Source organism: Ruditapes philippinarum, unplaced genomic scaffold (genome assembly GCF_026571515.1).
Source record: "Ruditapes philippinarum isolate M1 unplaced genomic scaffold, ASM2657151v2 ctg3834_1_1_1_1, whole genome shotgun sequence".
In the NCBI taxonomy this organism is placed as follows: Eukaryota; Metazoa; Mollusca; class Bivalvia; order Venerida; family Veneridae; genus Ruditapes; species Ruditapes philippinarum.
Genome location: NW_026853122.1, coordinates 1 through 24,531, shown reverse-complemented (window position 1 = coordinate 24,531; position 24,531 = coordinate 1). Strand labels below are relative to the sequence as shown.

The 24,531-nt window shown below is 33.0% G+C and overlaps 1 protein-coding gene and 1 long non-coding RNA gene across 2 annotated transcripts; both read right to left on the bottom strand.

The window, feature by feature from the left end:
• On the bottom strand, positions 1-23,922 carry LOC132734528 (MAU2 chromatid cohesion factor homolog). The gene is made up of 15 exons (XM_060721292.1): positions 23,788-23,922; positions 22,783-22,905; positions 20,868-21,023; positions 19,931-20,006; positions 18,352-18,425; positions 17,401-17,491; positions 10,251-10,354; positions 9,434-9,511; positions 8,854-8,919; positions 8,290-8,420; positions 7,884-7,961; positions 7,366-7,477; positions 5,155-5,245; positions 3,067-3,194; positions 1-99 (listed from the first exon to the last, which is right to left on the bottom strand). Exons 1-15 carry the CDS (start codon positions 23,920-23,922, stop codon positions 40-42), a joined length of 1,503 nt encoding a protein of 500 aa, XP_060577275.1. The 3' UTR covers positions 1-39.
• LOC132734523 (uncharacterized) lies at positions 11,844-13,099 on the bottom strand. Its single transcript, XR_009626331.1, has 2 exons — positions 12,795-13,099; positions 11,844-12,316 (listed from the first exon to the last, which is right to left on the bottom strand). It is a non-coding gene; the product is annotated as an uncharacterized LOC132734523 (long non-coding RNA).
• Positions 23,923-24,531: the final 609 nt, after the last annotated feature.

Below are 24,531 nucleotides of genomic sequence, written 5' to 3'. Positions count from 1 at the left end.
AAAGGCATCCAGCAACTGTTTATATACAATAATCTATGTTCACATTATAGCATTGGCTGATGATGTATTCAAGTGAAATGGACAAGGTCCTTCTGTCCACTGAAAGTAAATAAGAAGGATATCATTTAGAAAGATAGAAAAAACAATGAGTAAAGATGATATATAAATGATGAAATAAACATCATGTGCTTGTATTACATGGTAAATGAGTAAGTGATCTGTAAGAAATCAAAATTAAGCAAAAACTTCTTTATCCTGATTTCAACTTCCCTTACACTTTTCTGAAAGTATGTCTAAAACAGCAACAATTCTGGAAAGGACATGACAAAACAATTTTAATGAAGACACTACCAATACACCCTTCCCTACCATTAACCTTATAAGCTAGATAAATAGAACTTCTTTAAACACAGGCATTCCTCATCCCTAGCAAAACTTACAAAAATGACAAACATTTTTTTATCTTAGTCAGCAAATTTAATCACTAAACATCTACCTAATTGTAACATTTCTAAGGTGCCTCATGAGTCCCAATTCCTCCAATGAGGCCAAATGAAAAAACAAGAGGGCCATAATGGCCCTGAGGTCGCTCACCTGTATATAGGCCAGTTTAAACCCCTGGGCTTTTATTTTAACAAACTTGGTAGACACCCATAAGAATATGTTTCATGCTAAACATCTAAGCTCTAGCTCATTGGGTTTTTCAAAAGAAAATTTTTGTAAGTTTATACTATACACATATAGTTAAAAACAATGACACCCCTGGGGCGGAGCCAGTTTTGACCCCAGGGCTTTTATTTGAATAAAATTTGTAGACACACACTAGAAGATGTTTCATGCTTATTATCTAAACCCTAGCAATTTGGGTTTTTTCACAAATAATTTTTTAAGTTTTTGATATACACATATAAGGAAAATCAATGACCCCTGGGGCGGGCCAATTTTGACCCCAGGGCTTTTATGTAAACACCCATAAGAACATGTTTCATGCTAAATATCTTAGCTCTAGCTCCATGAGTTCTTTAAAAGAAGATTTTTTAAAGTTTTTACTATATGCATATGGCAGGGCTCTCGATTGACACGCGGATCAGGGTTTTGACTCGTGAAAATCGGGAAATGCACATATTTGACACGTGATAAAATCTGCTCAAGAGTCAAATTGCCACATGGGATTTTCAGCTATGCAATAATAATTACCTTAAATCCACCCCTAATTATCAAATCCTACATTGTAACATGTGTTCAAATCACACTCATAAAAATGTCAACAGGCAGAATAAGCCGCGTATAAAATTCTTTACACACGGCAATTGTTTATACCCTGTGCACTGAAGCGCGACAATTCAGTGGCTGCAATTTGACAGCGCTAAAAATAGCTCTACACAAATGATAAGAATTACATACTTGAGGTGTCAATTGTTGATTGCTTTTAAAGGTTTATAATACGTCTTTGATTTACTTGGAGTACCTGTGCATTATTTATAAATATACCTGGTACATTTTTATGATATAGGGAAAATCAATGACCCCCTGGGGCGGGGCCAATTTTGACCCCCAGGGCTTTTATTTGAACAAGCAAATTCGTTGAATTTATATCCCCAGCCGAGTACTGGTTATTATAAACACAACAACTGAAGACATAATGCTTTATTTATATATCAATCATGGCATAAACAGTAATATTCTTTGAACTTGATAAATATTCAGGGCAATAACAGAGCCATAACTTTGTGTTAAATAGTAAAATCTGGAAATGCCAATGAGATGTATGCATACTACATAACTAATCAAGGACCAGAAATCTGAGTTATAAGTATCTGACTGGAACAAGGCGACTATATGCACATCTCCTGTTAGTATCCCATAAAGTTTCATTGAATTCCAGCCAGTAGTAGCAGAGAAGTAGCAAGGAAACAAATATTTTTCTATATGGATACTGCATTACTAATCAAGGGCCATAACTCTGAGTTAAAGAGTCTGACCGGCACAAGCCAACGATATGCACATCTCCTCTTGGTATTGAAGGTTCCTATACAGTTTCATTGAATTCCAGCCAGTAGTTGCAGAGAAGTAGCGTGGAAACGATTTTTACTCCATATGCATACTGCATAACTAATCAAGGGCCATAACTCTGAGTTAAAGTGTCTGACCTAAACAAGCCGACGATATGCGCATCTCCTCTTGGTATTGATGATTCCCATAAAGTTTCGTTGAATTCCAGCCAGTAGTTGCAGAGAAGTAGTGTGGAAACGATTTTTACTCTATATGCATACTACATAACTAATCAAGGGCCATAACTCTGAGTTAAAAGAGTCTGGCCGGAACAAGCCGACGATATGGGCATCTCCTCTTGATATTGATGATTCCCATAAAGTTTCGTTGAATTCCAGCCAGTAGTTGCAGAGAACTACTCCGGAAACGATTTTTACTCTATATGCATACTACATAACTAATCAAGGGCCATTACTCTGAGTTAAAGTGTCTGACCGGAACAAGCCAACGATATGCGCATCTCCTCTTGATATTGCTGATTCCCATAAAGTTTCGTTGAATTCCAGCCAGTAGTTGCAGAGAACTACTCCGGAAACGATTTTTACTCTATATGCATACTACATAACTAATCAAGGGCCATAACTCTGAGTTAAAGGGTCAGTCCAGAACAAGCTGAGGATATGGGCATCTCCTCCTGATACTGATGATTCCCATAAAGTTTCGTTGAATTCCAGTCGGTAGTTGCAGAGAACTACTCTGGAAACGAAATTCGGACGGACTGATGGACAACGCCAAAACTATATCCCCCTCCCGATTCCATCGGCGGGGGATAACAAATTTGGTAGACACTCACTAGAAGATGTTTCAGGCCAAATATCTAAGCTCTAGCTCTTAGGGATGTTTAAAAGAAGATATTTAAAGATTTTTCTTTCGGTTGCCATGGCAACCATAGTTCTGCATGGAATTAAATTCTTTGAACAATTTTTAAAGGTGACCACCAAAGTCTTATTGTCCACAAATTACAGAGCTTGTGATACATAGTCAAACACGTCACCTATGTTTTAACTGATATACCTGTATAAGGCCATGTTCTGACAGCTGTGTAGACTGGAAGAGATCTTTGAGAAGTGAGGCAGAGAAACTGGTGTGTAATCTACAACCTTCTTCCTCATTTGCTTTGTCACCTGACATCTGATACAGATCTATAAATAGAAAGAAATTAAAGATCTAAAAATAGCAAGTTTGAATAGGAGCTGTCAGAAGGACAACATGCTAAGCTGTTTTCAGTGCTTGATAGTAAAAACAAGAAACATGGCAATGCCATGAAACCAGGTTTCAAATTATCACCATTGTAGATAAATATGTTGAAGTTGAAATACAAATACAAGCAACAAACAATGTAACTATGTGCAATGTAAATCATGAATAATGTAGGAGGAATTGCACACAGAAGAATTGTTCACTTTTATTCTGCATAAGGGAAAAAAACAAAGAGCCATAATTAGGTCAAAAATAATCCAATCACAAAACCCCGACACTATGCACCAGGGTACTTGATGACAAAGCTTCTGTGAAAGTTTGGACAAAATCCATTGAGAAATGTAGGAGTTGAGCATAGAAGAAATTGTTCATTATAATTATATTCTATATAAGGAAAAAATACAAAGGGCCATAATTAGGTCAAATATTATTCAATCACAAAATCCTGACAATATGCTCCAGCGCATTTGATAATAAAGCTTCTGTGAAAGTTTGGTCAAAATACTTTGAGAAATGTAGGAGGAGTTGCGCACAGAAGAATTACTCACCATATATTTTGTATAAGGAAAGAAAAATCTAAGGGCCATAATTAGATCAAATATTATCCAATCACTAAACCCTGACAATATGTGCAAGGGCACTTAATTACAAAGCTTGTGTGAAAGTTTGGTCAAAATCCGTTGAGAAATGTAGGAGTTGTGCACAGAAGAAATTGTTCACTATAAATTCTATATAAGGAAAAAAACAAAGGGCCATAATTAGGTCAAATATTACCCAATCCTAAAACCCCAACAATATGCGCCAGGGCACATGATGACAAAGCTTCTGTGATAGTTTCGTCAAAATCCATTAAGAAATGTTGGAGGAGTTGCGCACAGAAGAAATTGTTTACGCCCGCCCACCCGTCCGCCCATCCGCCCGCCGACATACCTCAATCTAATAACCAGTTTTTTCCTTCGGAAAACCAATCATATAACTGAGCAAACTAGCTAGCTAAGTCATAGATGGTTGGTGATAGCTAGTAGTTGAAATGATGTACAGAGGGACAACTGATATAATGGTTATTTTTCTTGCATATCAGACAGGATTATTTACCGTTTCGGCGGTGCTAGAAAACGCTGTCTTACATAAGACATGTAAGACAAATCGCGTGCTTTAAATGACGTCATTGCCTTTTATGAATGAATTGTGTTCTTAGGATGACATCACTTAACCAATATGAATGAAGTTGTAAGTTCATACACTACAATAAGAAAAAAGTGCCTAATGAAAATAGCAGTCTTCGTAATTTCTGTTCTGAAAATAATTGATATGTAATATGCAAGAAAACTCATGTTACTGTTTAGCCGTAACTCGGCAGAGCCTCGCTACCACTGTAAACAGTCACCCTCGAGCTAGATATTCCGGTCTGTACCATCAGCCTGTGTAAGACTCATATAGTCTCTCACCACTGATTTAAATATCATGTGGGGTAACTTGTTATCACTAGCAGAGAAATTCGTAATTATTGGTAAGTTATCCAGGTAAGGCACTTATGTGGACTGATATGTCCAAATATGCGTTAAACTTGGTGTAGAAACAAAATCAAACAAACAAAACAATTAGCAACGTATCTCATCAGTTTGTCCAGCTAAATCATATTCATCAGTGAACATTTTGGTAAATTTGATATTCTGATTATAGGCACTGTGCTCCAAACTAGTTGGAAAAAATTAAGAATAGTGTAACCTAGCAGTAGGTATTGGGTTGTTTCTTCTCTTCACACTTCTCCATGTGTTACACAGGAATATGGTGAACAGGCTGTTATACTGTACATGTGTACTAACAAACAGATATATGTTCAAGCTAACTTTAACACAATTCTCAATGTACTATAAAAAATCTTATAGATTGAAAAGTTACCTTTGAGAAGTGATGAGGCCCATAATTGTACATGTACATCAGGTATTTTACCTGCCAGCTGCATTGCCGGGGTAACCATGTTTAATGACTCCTGAAATGAAATGTTTACCATAATATAAACATGTATATCCAATAAACTTTTATCACACTACTTCACATGCATATAAATAATAATAAAACTTGCAAATATCCCAAAATGGTAAATAAGCTATATGTCAAATAGTCTTAAATTTAAATAATTGTTAATAATAAAAAATAATTTATTTACTAGAACTATCGCTGAATGCGATTCATACCCCCACCAATGTCCTTGACAGAAGACGACTTGGAAAGGTGGTTAAGGGAATAACTTAAGTGGCACAAATACATAAAAAGAAATTATCTCTGGTGAAAGAATGACTAATTATACAGGTAATGGTATAAATATATATTATCAAATCATGTTTGAAACAGTTACAAATAACCTTTCATTTTCCCAATGTACCAAACATTTTATAAGTCAATTTTTGACCTTCAAGTGTGGCCTTGACCTTAAGCTGGCACAAGGGTAAGATGGGTTCTGCACATTGCCCAGTTGGGTGAACATTTGAGTAAAGTTTGAAGAAAATCCTTCCATTAGTATAGAATTTATAGAGCGGACACAACATATTGTCTTGCATTGATTGTATGTAAATTTTAAGACTTAAAAAGGGGCATAACTTTGTCATAATGCAAAACAGAGTTATGAAACTTGACCTGAATATCTTATATGTGACACCTCATATATCTTTTAAGTTTTAAGCAAATACCTGTGCTAGTTTCAGAAATATTCAAGTACATGTTAAAATTTAAGAACATTTTCTAAGTCAATTTTTGACCTTCAAGTGTGACCTTGACCTTTAGCCGGCACAAAGGTGACATGGATTCTGCACATAACCTTGTTGAGGTGAACATTTGAGTAAAGGTTCCATTAGTATAGGATTTATAGAGCGGACATGACATGTTGTCTAATATTTGATTGTATGTTAATTTGAAGACTTAAAAAGGGGCATAACTTTGTTAAAATGCAATACAGAGTTATGAAACTTGACCAGCATATCTTAATTGTGACACTTCATACATGTATATATTTTAAGTTTTAAGCAAATACCTTTTCTAAATTCAGAAATATTCAATTAAATGTTAAAATTTAAGAATATTTTCAAGTGTGACCTTGACTTTAAGACGGCAAAAGGTTGACATGGGTTCTGCACATCCCCTTGTTGAGATGAACATTTGAGCCAATATTGAAGAAAATCTTTCAATTAGTGTAGGACTTACAGAGCGGACACGACATACGGTCTTATATTACATTGTTTGATATTTGACCTTCAGTTGTGACCTTGACCTTGAGCTGACACATGGGCAACATGGGTTCTGCACATCCCCTTGTTGAGGTGAACATTTGAGCAAATGTTGAAGAAAATCTTTCAATTAGTGAAGGACTTACAGAGCGGACACGACATACTGTCTAATATTTCATTGTTTGATATTTGACCTTCAAGTGTGACCTTGACCTTGAGCTGACACATGGGCAACATTGGTTCTGCACATCCCCTTGGTTAGGTGAACATTTCATCCAAGGTTGAAGAAAATCTTTTAATAAGTGTAGGAGTTACAGAGCGGACACGACATACTGTCTAATATTTCATTGTTTGAAATTTGACCTTCAATTGTGACCTTGACCTTGAGCTGACACATGGGCAACATGGGTTCTGCACATCCCCTTGTTAAGGTGAACATTTGAGCCAAGTTTGAAGAAAATCTTTCTATAAGTGTAGGAGTTACAGAGCGGACACGACATACTGTCTAATATTTCATTGTTTGATATTTGACCTTCAAGTGTGACCTTGACCTTGAGCTGACACATGGGCAACATGGGTTCTGCACATCCCCTTGTTGAGGTTAACATTCGAGCCAAGTTTGAAGAAAATCCTTCAATTGGTATAGAATTTATAGAGCGGACACGAAAATGGTGACGGACCGACCGACGGACCGACGGACGGACGCGACAAAGCGAATCCATTATAGCCCCCCCCCCACATTTTGTGGCGGGGGTATAATAATAAATAACTTACTTGTGAATATATAAAATGGTGTTTATTTCTCAGAAAAATGATTTATTTTGAAGGTACCAGTCACCTTTCCAAAGTAAGATTTTGAAAAGCAAATAAGACTCAGGAAACCACTTACCCTACTGTTACCTAGTGACAAGAAAATGTGTCCTAGCAACACAAGAGAACATGATGTTAGTCTATTTAAATCTTCAGCATTTGCCATCTTTAATGTCTCACGAAGATAACGTCTGAAAATTGTAAATCAAACATATATATATTTCTTTCCTCATCGAAACTTCCTCATGAGGTAATTATTACGTAAAGGCTCATATTCATCATTTCTTAAAGTATAACATTTCTTATCTATTTAAAAAAACTCAAATAAATCAAAAAGATTCCTTGTTTCAGTTTAACATTAATGAAAGATAAAGGCCTATGGCTATGATTGTATAAGTGTTACAGACACATAATACCTTGATTACATGGCGGACATCTAAACCACTATGGTGCCATTCACTTACAGTTATACAAGCAACAATTTTAAGGTTCAAACAATTGTTGTATTCCTATGTCACTGATGTCAGGTTATAAAAACTTTGAAAACTCAATTCTATCAAGAGGTATAAGAAAATATAGTATAAAATAAGAACTAACTTAGCTTCATTGTATCTGGCCTGGAAGAAAGTTTGCAGTCCTTGTACATAATACGCAGCTGCTTTCAAACTGTGTGAACTGAAAATTACATTGTATTTTGTTTCGTTTACATGCTTTGGAAAAACTAATCAAAGCACTGACAAAATGACATACTAATCTACACTAATTCACACAGATGTCTTTTAGAAGAGCATCTTAACTTAGTACTAAATAAAGTATATACATTAGATATAAACACACTATAAACCTATTCAGCAGCATACATGTATTTTAAAAGATCAGTAACTCTTCCAAATATCATAAGTGTATTCTTCATGCCTGTTTCTTACATTGACAAACATCTTCATTTTGCATATTCAGAATCATTAATTATACATGTCTAATGTAATAACTTTTAAAAACTTACTTTGACTGTTCCATTTTTTCTGGATCAATTTTCTCTAGCAGTCCAAGAAAATCATCTTGTCTTCCCATGCGTAGGAATACAATGGCTAAATTCATATTGATGAACAATGACAAGTCTGTACTTTCTGATTTCTGAATACAGAAATAATGTGAAACAATAACACTCTTGGTCTTTTAATATAACAGATATTTCATCATTACTTATAACAGATATTCATCTACTTTGTAATTTATTCATGACATGCCTTTATCTTTCTTTACCTTACAAAGTTATCAGCAAGCTATCATATTTTGCTTCAACATCAAAAGATTAAACAGGCCAGAAATATCTCTTCTTTTTGTGCACATAGTTTTTGTATATTTTACAAACTTATACAGCAACCAGGTGAAGATGAAAAAGAATGATCTCATCTGTACTTATTTTTAAACCTGTAGCTGAAAAAAAGATTGTTTTTTGATGGTTCTGCTAGTCTGATCATATATAAATAAACTAGGAAATAAATTAAACTGTATATAGAGAACAACTTCAAATTTAAGCTAGATTTATTTTTCTTCAGATACAAACCTTTAGTGCTGTGAGAAACTGAGCTTCTGCTGCCTCCATACAGTTAACAGACATGGCGTATAGACCCTGTAATATACAAGCATACAGGTCACAGACATGTCATGTAGATTATGAAATACTCAAAGACACACCCCACAGACATGGAATAAAGACTGTTATATACAAGCATACAGACATGAAATAAAGAACCTTCTATATGCAAGCATACTGTTCACAGAAATGACATTTAGATCATGTACTATACAAGCATACAGTTCACAGATGTAATAATGACACTGTATCATACAAGCATAAAGTTCACTGGCATTACTTGACCTTGAAAAATTAATAACAATTTACATGACATACAAGAAATGAAATATATAAATATGTCATAAAGCACTTTAAGACTTTGTCAACATGATGGAAAGCTCAATTATTTTGTATACATAGCCTACTCTTAACCTACAAGATGAATAAATTTACTTCATAAGTTCATATGGTAAAAAATTACATGTATATATATTTAGAAGCTATCTACTCAGAAAAGTTATCAGTACTTATCACAATCTGTATTATATGTTAAGTAATTATAACATACCAGCAGAGTATGGATCTGTGAACCATGGGTTGAAAAAAGTCTTGGTTGTGATTGACATACATGGCAAGCTTGAAATATCTGAAAATGTGGAAGAATAATATATTCATACTTTCATAAGGTCGAATGTTAAATATTTTCTGTGATTATGAAAATTTGTTCATTCAACATCAGTTTTGTGCAAAAACAAGAATAAGCTGGCACACTGTTGAAGCGGAACAGCGGTTAAGTTGTTAAGGGCAATAATTCAGGATAACACAGAAAGGTAATAAAATGAGGCTTTTTAGAAAAATAAAGTTGGGTGCATATTTCACTTTAGTATCACATGTGTTGGCCATTTGATTTGAATTACTGCTCCGCATGGCCTTCTCATATAAAAGAGGCATAATCTTGTAAAAATATTTTAGAATGCTAATGATAAGGTCATGACAATAGCTTCACATTTTTTTCTTCAAAAAGTTGTGTTAATACAGTAATATTTGCAATCTTTTGATATCTTCATCTATAAATCCTGTATAGAATAGATCTAAATTAAATAGTAATCAATATCACATATGACAAGGAAAGCAGTTAAGGCATTAATGCAGAAACAGCTAAATTTAGCTTGTTCATTTATGAAATGAATTTGCCCTTCTGTGAACATGAAACAGACCTTTTAAAATTCAAGGGAGTTCAAGATCAAAATACTAAACAAAGTCACTCACAATAAGTAACCAGAGCTGGCTCTATAGAGGGGAAATAGGTCTATTATCAACCTTTGCACTTGATGAATTGTTTTGATATAAAGAATGTTATTCAGTTAAGCAATGTAATAGTTTACCTCTTGTATAGCTGTAGTTTTGTTACCCATGATCAGCCGACACATCACAATATGTTCTAACAGCATGATCTGGAAGGAAGACAACAGTGGATGGGCATCCAACACTGAAATAAAATAACAACATCTTTTTTAATTTCTAATGTCTTCTATTTTGCTTGACTACATATTCTTACTGAAAACAACTAATAAACATTTATTTTCCTTGATAAAAGTAAAAATACATAATAACACTAACAGGAATAAATCAGTAATATATAGTTAATTTATATCTGGAATATGTTGTATTAGCTTTCTGAGGTTTTGTATTTTGTTACAAGCAGAATATTCATATTTCACATAACCAAAGGTCAAGTGAGATATCAATTTTCCTATGCAACAAGTAGCAAAATATGGCCTCAGAAAGCTACTACAAAATAATTATCCTTGTATCTATACCTAAACATTTTAGGGAAAAAAAAAAGATATATAATTTATGAATGACGGATAAGTAATTTTTGCAAAATAGACCATGTCCTTAGTAGTAGTGGTTCCCATTTCCTATTGCACAGCAATGAGGAAAATAGTCTGGTTCTCCCATATATGACAGTGTTCAATCTAGAACAAATTCCCAGGGGGACCTTCGGGCCCATAAACTTTTCAAAAGGGGGTCATTTGAGAAAAAAGGGGGCCCACACTTAAAAGAACATCAAATTCAAATAAGGTATTGTGTCTTTTAAGTTACTTGTTCACGTACCATATATAGACCAAAAACGAACAATCAACTCACAAAAAAAAATGACATTATTTTGACATTTTTTGAGAGTTCTGTTAGTGTTGATACAGGCTCGATTTTAAGAACTGATTGGTAAAGAAACGATGACATAATGTTCAAAGAAACATATGAATCTTATTTTAATGTTACCAGGGATATTTGATAATAATGTTCAGTTTTTTAATCAGCGCCCGATATACATGTATAAAAGAAAATCATATTTCCCAATAAGCTTTGTTGATGACGGCTATAAACTTACAATAGTCGCTAAAAACATTTACCCTTCTCAATATATCCAAGCCAAAAACAAAGTGTCAACAGGTGCTAAGACAATGTATATTGACATACCAGTACCTTTGATCTTTTGTCAGGGCAGCAGTTCTTACGTCACGTTTAAGATGTCTGTATTGATTAATGATATGCACAATGTTTTAGCGCCGACCAGCCAAAGACCAATCAAAGTTTATTTACTCAATTGTCAGACACTCCCTAGCCAATCGTTTTTGATTAACTCCATCGTTAAGACTTTTTTAATTGGATGAAGGTGTGTTCGTAATAATTTATGCACACTTCTCTATAATTAACTCACACTTTTCACAAATATATAGGTTTTTTTTCCTCCGAAAAGTTATGACATATTTATTTGTTTTCACCGTGAAAAAACTATAACTACACGCATGTATTGGATTATATCTGTGACTAGTGATGGAGAATCGGACCAAAAACATAATCGATAATCGAATTGAATCAAACATAATTAAAATTGGTAAATAATCGAAAACTATTTGTAAATATGCTGGTTCATAAATATGCTGGCTATAATTAGAAATACACTAGTACACATCTTTTCAAATATCTATTCTTTTATTTACTTATAATATATGATCATATATTACAAACCACAGGCTAGATTTACATATCAATTGTTTGTAAAACCTGAAAAAAAGTTAAATGAAACGTTTAGACAAAGCATAAACTCCTTAACAATAGCAATTTAACTCTTTTTAACCATTTAAATTCACAATGAACTTTAACTATCACTAAGCTTGAAGAAGCACAAATCTAACAGTAAGAATCCATGTTCATTTTAAGAAAAAATTATTGCTTTCACTTTCTCTGGACTAAGGCAGGTCTGGGCTCCTTGTCGCTGGCTCTTGGTACTGGTTCGGGTGGGGGCTGCGTTCATTGAACGCCACCTTTCCTTGTTGATCTTGTTTATCATATTTTGAACTAGATACAGTATGACTAGTTTCATCAGTGTTAGTGTGTTAAGGTGATGTTTGTCGAAATGCTGCTGTAAATTTGTTGTATTACCCTAAAAAAAACACAAACATAATTTTCTCAGTTCATACTTTCCATTTAAAAACCACTACTTAAATTCTTTTTTTTTCTTTTTTTTTAAATCATATTTTGGACTGTGGCTTAGTTTTCAAAAATATTCATTTTTTCATTTTAAATTAACCTTACATTGATACATAACACGTTAAACATTATAATTTACAAAGCATGTTATCATGTTGACAATTGCCTACGATAAAAACTGGTACAAGAACTACATGTTCGGTAACAGGTTATATCCGAAAAATGGGAGAAATAAATCACATTTGTTTGCAGACGACTTTGTTTTCAAAAGTATTCATTTTTAATCGACCTTACCTGGATACATTACAAGTTATACATTATCATTTACATAGCATTTGAACACGTTCATAATTTCCTATAATAAAATCTTGTACAAGAACCACATATCCGCTAACATGTTATATCCGAAAAAAATGGAAGAAAATATTCACCTTTGTTTGCATACGGCTTCATGTATAATTGGCAAATGACAGTTGTCATGTGAAGGTTGTGCTTCACTGGCGGGCCGTCAGAATGTTTTTTTTTAAACCAAAGACAACGCTAAACTGACAAGCGTGTCTTCCCTGGGAAATTGAAAATTTCCTTGTCCAACTTTACGATGAGAGTAACGTCCCTTTGTGATTTTCTTTTAACCCAAAGAAATGTAAGTAGCAACATCGATTTTACAGTAAATAAATCGATTGTCGCTAACATAAGCGGCCGGCGACGATTATTCGATTCTACTCGATCATCGTGACATCACCATCTGTGACGATTTGTTTTGTTTATAAAAACTGTGACTCAAAAGTAAGTAATAGTTACGGTACGAAGAACAAGTCTACATAGTATTAACAGACCCCGGCCGAGAGAGCGTAGTGATCAAGGTTTTAAAAGGGTTACCAAGTGCGGTAACTATCTTACCAACATGCTCTTGTTTTTCTATACAAACTTCAGTTTTGAATTCAGTATTTATTAATATTATTCACAAGAAACTTTTTTTATGTTCTTAATCAGGTTTAAGAAAGCATTCTAATGTCATTACGGGCATTTTCTATGAGTGCACCCATCGGGCCCACAGTTGAATTTGTTTTGCGCCGGCGGTCTTTTCAGGGGGTCAATGGCGCAATGGCGCGCTCTAGATTGAACACTGTATGATACCGTATTTGTCTCTAACGTAATACAGGTCTTTCTATCCATAGAACTGTACTAGCGATTCATGATTTGAGCTATTTTAGGGATAAAATTTCTAGGTATATAATAAAATTATTTATTACATGCATACATTTCATTCTGTTTGCAATGTGAAGAGAGAAAAACAAAATAAACTTACATTGAAGAATTTTTACACATTCTACACTTTAACTGTCTGCACTTTTACAAGCAAGAAACAGGGTTTTCAGAGTAATTTATTTGATAAACAAGAGGGCCATGATGGCCCAAAGTCGCTCACCTGTATATAGGCCCCCGGAGCGGGGCCAGTTTAAACCCCAGGGCTTTTATTTGAACAAAGTAGGTTGACACCCATTAGAAGATGTTTCATGCTAAACATCTAAGGTCTAGCTTATTGGGTTTTTTAAAAGAAGATTTTTTATGTATTTATATATATAATATATATATATATATATATATATATATATATATATATATATATATATATATATATATATACATATTATGTTTATAATATATATACATAATATGTGTATATATATATATATATATATATATATATATATGTGTATGTGTGTGTATATATATGTATATGTGTGTATATATATATATATATATATATATATATATATATATATATATATATATATATATATATATATATATACATACATATATATATATATATACATACATATATATAAGATATATATATACAATATAGATACATACATATATATATATTTCATATATACACACACACACCAAAAAATGCAATACATATATATATATATATATATATATATATATATATATATATATATTATGTATGTATGTATATTGTATATATATATATATAAATTGCATATGTATATATATATATATATATATATATATATATATATATATATATATATATATATATAATATGTATATATATATATATATATGTATGTATATATATATATATATATGTATGTATGTATATTGTATATATATATATATATAAATTGCATATATATATATATATATATATATATATATATATATATATATATATAAATATGTATATATATATATATATATATGTATGTATATATATATATATATATATGTATGTATATATCTATAAACAAGAGCTGTCCGTAAGACAGCGCGCTCGACTTTTTTAGTGCTTGCCTATAAAACAAAAACTTTGACAGTTAAGGGCACACAAGACTTTAACTAGGAATTTCTAAGTACAAATCAAGAAACATTTTCACAGAGTTATCTTCTCTTGCTTACAGATAGGTCTCATGATGGCACATAAGAACTCCAACTTCCAAAGTAATATCTCAAATGGTTAAGTCAACAAGTGGACAAGAATGAAAATCTTAACTGAGTTTCTAAGTCAAAAAGGGCCATAATTCAAATAAAATCTTTGACAGAATTACCTTCTCCTGGACATGTTTGGGAATCATGATTGTAAACAAGTATTCCAACTTTCAAATTAATATCTCAACCAGTTCAGTCAAAAAGTGGACTGGTACTAAAAACTTAACCAAGATTCTAAGTCGATAAAAGGCCTTAATTTTTAAAACAAATCCTTGACAGAGTTACCTTCTCTTGCGTACAGATGGGGGTAATGATGTGAAATAGCATTAAAAGTTTCAAAGCAATATCTCAAAGGGTTAAGGCAATAAGTGGATTTTACCCATATTCAATGTATTTTCTAAGTCAAAAAGGGGCATAATTCTGTCAAAAACCTTGACAGAGTTATGTCCTCTTGTCTGTTGATGAAGGTCGTGATGGTTAACAAGTATGGTCAGTTTCAAAGCAATACCTCCAATGGTTTTGAAATAAAGTGAGGTGGTACAAAAAACTTAACCAAGCTCAATACACTTTCTAAGTCAAAAAAGGGCCATAATTCTGTCAAAAACCTTGACAGAGTTATGTACTCCTGTCTGTAGATGGAGGTTATGATGGTGAACAAGTATGGTAAGTTTCAAAGCCATACTTGTAATACTTCTGAAATAAAGTGGGGTGGTACGAAAAACTTAACCAAGGTGTGACGCCAACGCCGACGCTAACGCCGACGCTAACGCCGACGCTAACGCCGACGCCGACGCCGGGGCGAGTAGGATAGCTCCCCTTTTCATAGAAAAGTCGAGCTAAAAAAAAAGTCGAGCTAATGAATGACCCCCGGGGCAGGGCCAATTTTGACCCCAGGGCTCTTATTTGAACGAACATGGTAGACATCCATTAGAACACTTTTCGTGCTAAATATCTTACCTCTAGCTCTTTGCATTCTTTAAAAGAAAATTTTTTAAGTTTTTACTATATGCATATAGGGAAAATCAATGACCCCCTGGGGCGGGGCCAATTTTGACCCCAGGGCTTTTATTTGAACAAACTTGGTAGACACCCATTAGAAGATGTTTCATGCTAAATATCTTAGCTCTAGCTCTTTGGGTTCTTTAAAAGAAGATTTTTTAAGTTTTTACTATATACATATAGGGAAAATCAATGACCCCCAGGGCGGGGCCGATTTTAATTCTAGGAACAAAATTTGAACAACTTTGGTTTTGGACCTATAGATGATACCATAGACCAAATATCAAAGCTCTAGGCCATTTACTTTCAGACCAGAAGATTTTTCAAGTTTTCACTATATGTATATAATGAAAATCAATGACCCCGAGGGCGGGGCCAATTTTGACCCAAGGGCCATTATTTGAACAATCTTGGTAGAGGTCTACCACACAATGCTTCATGCCAAATATCTTACCTGTAGCCTTTGCCAATTCAGAGAAGAAGATTTTTTATGTTTTACTATATACATATAAGGAAAAACCTATGACCCCCCGGGGCGGGGCCAATTTTGTCACTAGGGACAAAATTTGTACAACTTTGGTATTGGACCTTCAGATGATACCATAGACCAAATATCAAAGCTCTAGGCCATTTACTTTCAGACCAGAAGATTTTTCAAGTTTTCACCATATGTATGTAATGAAAATCAATGACCCCCCGGGGCGGGGCCAATTTTGACCCTAGGGCCATTATTTGAACAATCTTGATAGAGGTCTACTACACAATGTTTCATGCCAAATATCTAATCTGTAGCCTTTGCCAATTCAGAGAAGAAGATTTTTTTATGTTTTACTATATACATATAAGGAAAAACCTATGACCCCCCCGGGCGGGGTCAATTTTGACACTAGGGACAAAATTTGAACAACTTTGGTAGAGGACCCATAGATGATACCATATACCAAAAAGCAAAGCTCTAGGCCATTTAGTTTCAGACCAGAAGATTTTTCAAGTTTTCACTATATGTATGTAATGAAAATCAATGACCCCCCAGGGCGGGGCCAATTTTGACCCTAGGGCCATTATTTGAACAATCTTGATAGAGGTCTACTACACAATGTTTCATGCCAAATATCTAATCTGTAGCCTTTGCCAATTCAGAGAAGAAGATTTTTTTAGATTTACCTATAGACATATAAGGAAAAACCTATGACCCCCCGGGGCGGGGCCAATTTTGACACTAGGGACAAAATTTGAACAACTTTGGTAGAGGACCCATAGATGATACCATATACCAAAAATCAAAGCTCTGGCCCATGTACTTTCAGACAAGAAGATTTTTTAATTTTGTGTTTTTTGAAATCCTTTTCTGGCCCTGTGACCTACATATGCAACAGACCGGAACCATTTGAACAACTTTGAAAGGGGACCACCCAAGGATCATTTCTGTAAAGTTTGGTTGATGTGCAGTCATTGGTTTCAGAGGAGATGTTGTTTATGTGAAAAGTTGACGACGCACGACGACGGACACAGGGCGATCACAATAGCTCACCCTGAGCATTGCTCAGGTGAGCTAAAAAAACACTATAAACATACTTTTGAGTTTTTCTATCTGCATGAGAGCTTTATCTGTATATTTCTGTGCCTTGTCCATGTATCCTGCTTGCATAGAATGCATTACTGTCACCTGAAAAAGTGAACATCATATTGTATTTTGTTTGTTTTGATTAGGTTTTACGTCACATCGACACAGTATAGGTCATATCGCGACGTTCCAGCTTAACTGGTGGAGGCCTCAGGTGCCCTTCCGTACATTATCTCAGGCACGAAAGGGCATCTGAGTAGAACCACCGACGTTCCATATGCCAATTTTCTCACATGAAAGAATCCAAAATCCCAGTCGGGTTTCGAACCCACAGCGGTGAGGGGCAAGTGGTTTGAAGTCAACGACCTTAATCATATTGTAATACTTACACCTTCACTAAAATTCCATGTCTATGTATACTATTACATTAGATGGCCATAGTTTCACCACAACTGATCAAATTGAATCATTAATTCAATTAAAATATCAGGTTAAGTCACAGATAATTAATGTAGACTTATACATAAAATATTTGGATCATAAAAAAAATTTGCAATTGTTTCAATATAACAAATACAGCAAGAATAAGAGCTAGCTATTTAATACAGATTTATAATCCTTGTTTGATGATACAAATGTATATGTATGTAAAACAGTCATTTGTTTAAAAAAAAGTCTGCAACTTCTCTTATTACTAAACCTTATTGAGAGAAAGGAATACTTTGTAATAAAACCTGTTGGACACTTGTCAAATTTCAACATTTAGCTTTCAAATCACTTCACATGGCCCCTAGTTTCACGTGAAGAAGCTATTCAGCATGTATTAACATTAATAGCTCTACTAAAATGTCAATATGTCCCTAAAGTTATGCACTAAAGGTAAATTGCTGTCTTCCCCCTCCCCTATTCATATTTCAGATAGTTTTACATGGGTACAGTTTAGTGGATGCAGTATGACTTACCAAATATACTAAGACACACATGTGCTCCTTTGGCAACCACTGAAACATATCAATTTGGTTGCTACCTACTGGATCTGTAAACATACAAACATGTCAAAAAATTACTGCTTATACGCGTGTAGCTTGGTGTAGACAGATGGTAATTCTCCTAAAATATTTCTTGTTTTAAATAACTGCAATGTGCTTGGAACTTTGTTCAAAATATTCAACATGAAACACTGCAAGCACTTTTGAATACTTTTAAAGTTTGTTAAGATTTAGTATTTCTGGTGCTTAATTCTAGCGAAATCCTCCTGTTTATAACAAATGACAGTCACAAATTCCCTGGAGAACAAGCTGAGCTAGGACAATAATAACAAGCAATTTTCATAGTTTTTCAAGCAAACCATAAGTCCCCTACCGGTTAGAACCCCAGCAACATTCTGAAGGGCCATTGGCCACTCACTTATGTCTCTATTATAAGTAAATTTGTTGAAAAAGTTCTTTAAAAGTGATCACAGGAAACAGTTTTTATGTACAGACAGAGAGATGGACTGAAGAACACTCTAAAATTATTTTTTTAAACATCCCTGTTAACAAAATATAACATTTTTAAAAGCAAAATTCTTAAAAAGGAGATAACTCTTGAAATAAAGATGCAAGACGTCATACACCATGTGAGTGTAACAAAGAACAATTAGTAATGAAGGTGTTGATAATGAATGCTTATTTTGAATTTGAAGTAAAAGAAAGTTAAAAAAAAACAATATTTTTTTCATGAAAATTCTAAGTTCAAGGGTGGAAATTCTGATAAATTTTGTGCTAGAGTTGTAAACCTTGTCACATATGATGTGGTTGATGACTAGAAACATATATTTAAAGTTTGAAGAAAATACCTTAAAAAATAAAGAACTTATAGTGAAAAAACGTAAAAACTAGAAACCTTGAAATTCAGTCTATTTGTTGCCATAGCAACCAGAATTTTCAATATAGGAAGAAAAGAAAAGGATGTGCATAATTTCCAGACTGCCATCTACCCATATTTCAAGTTTCATAAAAATATTTTCAGTACTTTTTGAGTTATCACTGGATCCAGGTTATGTGTAAAATTTGCCATATTTTCAGTCTATTTGTTGCCATAGCAACCAGAATTTTCAACATAGGAAGAAAAGAAAAAGACGTGCATAATCTCCATACTGCCATCTATCCATATATCAAGTTTCATAATAATATTTTCAGTACTTTTTGCTTTATCGCGGGATCCAGTTTTGTGGACGGACTGACGGACAGACGGACGGAGGGTAATTCTAAAGTCCCCTCCGGTAAACCGGTAGGGGACTAATAACATTGTTACAGCATTTTGTGGTACATTGTCATAATTTACACTGAAAAACTACTTTATAATGCTGGTACAACTGATATATCAACCTTTATCCCACTCAGCTTGCCCTGCTTCGATTTTGAAAACTATCTATACCCTCTATGTTTCAGGGATTTCAATAATAAATACATATTATTGAGAAGTCCGTGCTAAAGAGCTTGTTCATAAAGACTGGAAAGGTGCTTTACTAGCACTTTAGTTCTCAATTATTGAACATACCTTCATCAGTATGTAACTGTGTGATAGTTTGTATACTCTGCTGTAGTTGTTTTAATGCTGGCTTCACACTCTTCACCTAGTTATTATATACAATGTTATATAGATTAGTTTAATGTATATAAAGCTATATCTCTGCTGCCTGCAGTTTAAAATCTGTTTTTGGGAGATATTGAAAAATAATGATTTTAAAATGCCTGTAACAATGAAATATGTTGGTTTATCACACACCCGTGCCGATTTGTGACTCCGTAAATATGGTATGGCACGGCCGTGCATATATTTTGACGTGACGTCGTTAGTGTTATGCAAACATTGTGTAAAGACGCGCTAAATGTTAGCGTTATACTATAGGCGGGTCAATGAAAAATGACTCTTACTTCACTTTAACCGTTCTTTATTTTGGGTATGTGATAAATAGAATATTAAATTCGTGTAAGTTCATTACTGAATTTATTGCACTCGTTGAATAAAATAATATTATGCGAGCCTCTGGCGAGCATAATATTATTTTATTCAACTCGTGCAATAAATTCAGTATTGAACTTACACTCATTTAATATCCTCTATATATTTCCTTTTTGAGAAAATGATGCATGCACAAAATCATTGCTAAATGGTTAAAAACCTACTTAAAAAGGCTGCATATTATTTTGTTTGGAATATTTTATTCTGTTTACGCTAGAATAAAATATTATTCTTTATCATATAAATGCTCATTTTAAGTCACTTATAAGAACTTTATTAACGATTTTTTAGATAACTTTTTATAAGAATATCCAAATGATTCATTTCTACTGTTTTTATCAATATTTGAAATATTTATGGAAATGTGTCCATCTCAGACCTATCCACTTTAAATACATATGACCATTTCATACTCTCTATAAAACCAATAAATAGTTGTAAAAAGATAACTGTGAAAGATATCTATACTGACCTGTCCTGCTGTAAGATAATGGCATACTTGAAGGACAAGAAAGAAAACTTTAAGAGATTCTTTTTGTACGGAGGGACCAGTCCATTGTTCTATCATAGACCCAGCCCGTGACAGTGTTTCATTCACCTGTAGGGCATCTCTGTTGATCAACAATAACTACAGAAAGGAAAAAATACATACAATTCATAAGTAAACAAAAGAATAAAGTTATACCTCTCAGAATTTATGTAATAAGACTTTGAGTAGACACAAGTAATACAAGAGAGCCATGATGGCCCTGAGTCGCTCACCAGAAACAACTGCTTATCAGTGTTGGAATGTCAATATATTCTATAAAATTTGAGCATAGAATATGTTTAAACAATAATTTGAAGAAATGCCATGACCTGAGGCATTTAAGCTTTAGCTTAAACGGGGCCAATCAAATTAATATGATCAAACTTGATAAAAGACTACCTAAGAATGCTACTAAGTTTGGTGATCATTTATCAATTATTTCAGTAGGAAATGATGTTCGAAGGCTTTTTCTATTTTTCGCTTTAGTGGCCCCTAAAAGGTGCCAATCAAATAAGAAGCAAACTTGATAAAAGAGTACCCAAGAATGCTACAGACAAAGATTGGTGATCATCCATTAATTAGTTTTGTAGAAGATGTTTAAACGTATTTCTATTTTTAATTTTAGCGGCCCCTTAAAGGGGCTAATCAAATTAATATGAGCAAAATTAATAAAAGACTACCCAATAATGCTACAGACAAAGTTTGGTGATCATCCATCAATTAGTTCTGTAGCAATAGACGTTGAAATGTATATCTATTTTTAATTTAAGCGGCCCCTAAAAGGGGCCAATCAAAATAATATGAGCAAACTTGATAAAAGACTACCTAAGAATGCTTCAGACAAAGTTTGGTGATCATCCATCCATTAGTTCTGTAGAAGAAGATGTTTAAAGATTTTTCTATTTTTAGCTCTGCTGACCCCTAAAAGGGGCCAATTGGAATGATATGAGCAAATAGAAGTGTGACTGTCACACGGATGCTACAGACCAAATTTGAAGTAAATCGGCTTAGTAGTTTCAGAGAAGAAGACGATTGTTGACGCATAACGACGGATGCCGGAGCATCCCCCTTTGATACTAATAGCTCACCCTGAGCCTTCAGCTCTGGTGAGCTAATAAAAGACAAAATAAAATTGTTTATAAATCATCTTCACATCATTATAGCAAATTTGCATTAAAAATTAAATGCTTGAAACTTCACTGCAACCTGACATGAATAATACTTACCACTATTTCATATAAAACTTTTAGATGTTTTTTTTTCAGTTTAAAAAACTATCAATCATTGTTTTTAATATGTTTCAAAGTATACTTTTGAAGACTTCATATAATAAAGTAACTATAATAGTATAAAGCATAATTATATAAAGTGTTAGGTGTTGATAACAATGGATTTTTGACAAAGTTATTCCTGGGAGAATTCAAATATCAACAAATATTTTTATACATACATGTCGACAACAGACCACATAATTATATTAAAGATATACTATGCTCATCTTCAGAGTAAAATATTTTTATTGCAGAAATTTATTGAAATCTGTAAAATTCTTACTGAATATGTCTTATCTATATAAAAGAACGTACAAACTACCGTATGTATGGGAATCTGTGTTCCTTAACACAGGTCAAATAAAAGCCATTCCTTTCATTTTAACAATCAGCTTTTTTAATGACACTATATATTCATAGTGTGTCCACTTGTAGTGTGTAGAGTTTAAAACATGACATAATTATCTACTTTCAGTTTGTGTGAAGTATTTCATATTTACAAAAAGATGATGTAGCATTATAGCATTATCAATATTTTCAAATATCCAATTTGAGCAAAGTATATCTTTAAGTAAACTGATACATACCATTCCTTTACTAAGAAGAAACAAGAGTGTTGTATATTGAGAGTTAGCTGATGAAGCATATTCTGCCCCGGAACCCAGCAACACACAGGCTTCATTAAACTCTCTCTTTGATGCATGCATTTGCTGAAACAACAAAATATCAATGCAAAACATACTTTTGTAAGAAAACATTTTCAACATTTTTTATAATAATTAAATCAAGCTTTGGCATTTTTTGTCTATCCATCACATCAATTTTAATAGCATCACAAAAAAAACTTGAAATAAAATTAACAAAAACACCATTCTATAAAATTTAAGCATTACATAAAGGATATTTGTTTTGCGTAAAAGATTGAACTATATTTCACTGAGTGAACACCAGATGCAATATTTTCATAAGTGGCATAGCCACAAGTGAAAATGGAATAGTTGGTGTATACAAATGAAATATTTTTCAATCTTATATGTAAAACAAATAAATTTTCTTTTTATTTCAAGCTTTTTTATTTCATGCTTTTTAAGTGATTTTAAGTATTTTTACTGATTTTTCTGCAATGTCGCACATTCTCATTTGAATTTTTTATTATTAACATGGGAATTCACAAAAAAATATTGTTGCCTAGATGGGTCAGGTACATGTATGTACAGTGTAACATAAAAAGCATGTCAGATTATCTAAATTCAAGAAATTTCATTGCATTAAAAATAATTCTAATTAATATAGATTTTTTTTAATTTAAGGCTCCAATTTTGCAATATATGTCATTACAATTAAAAAAACTTGAAAAAAAAACCAGAAAAAAATAAAGAATCTTACTAAATTCCATGTTAAGCAATCATTTAAAAGATGGCATGCACAAAATGAGCTTAATTTCAAATTTCTTAAGATAATTTACAAATATATCTGCTTTAGATGATATTTCTGAACATCTATAAATAATTATAAATGTCTATCAATAATCATTTTAATTATCTAACACATATAATTAAGCATCAAATACAGAAAAGAAATGTATTACATACAGCTAGTTGAAACAGCAGTCTACAATGCCAGAATGGTGACTGTTGTGAGATGTCCTTGGCCTTACATAATATAGGTTTACCTAGATCAGCCTGTCCCTGCAACAATAGAAATAACATATATGTAAGAACTAGCATAGTATTTTAAACCTTGAACTACTTGTATGTTTGCTACAATAAAGACAAGACTATACAAGACTATGCTGTCAGTTTAAGCAACACTCTTATACTGTCGACTACTTTAAATTAAGCTGCACAAGTTTATGCTAAATATTCACACAAAAGCTCATGTTAAAACACTTAAAAAACCTTTTTATTATGGTATGATTTAACAAAGGTGCCCTTTAAAGATCCTGTGACACAATTTTTTTATGTTTTTATATCATAAATATGATGCTCAAACTAAGATTTATCAATATTGTAAGTTCCAAAAAGCATTATTTACAAAGATATTACCGAATATCACATTTCATGTAAATAAGGGACGTAATAAAAAAATATTCTCTATAAAGACTAAGTCAACTTTTTCAATAAGAAATGAATGCAAATATTTTAATATTTGCAGTATATCTTTGTTGTTTGAAAATTGTTTTATAAACATAATTATATACATATATATAATTTCATTTAAGTGTGGTATACAACCTGCAATTACAACATACAGGATCTTTAACAGCAAACTCATGTACACAATGTAGACATTATTTTCATTATTCCACTCAGGAAAGTCCTTTTTATAATACTAAC

What these genes read in the sequence shown, in the direction of transcription:
- LOC132734528 (XM_060721292.1), bottom strand. Translation starts at nt 23,922, where the DNA reads ATGCTAGTTCTTACATATATGTTATTTCTATTGTTGCAGGGACAGGCT. An exon ending in ACAGTTACATACTGATGAAG is followed by an intron (nt 18,426 to 19,930) that starts GTATGTTCAATA and finishes GTATGTTTACAG; the next exon opens with ATCCAGTAGGTAGCAACCAA. An exon ending in TGTCACTAGGTAACAGTAGG is followed by an intron (nt 5,246 to 7,365) that starts GTAAGTGGTTTC and finishes ATTTCATTTCAG; the next exon opens with GAGTCATTAAACATGGTTAC.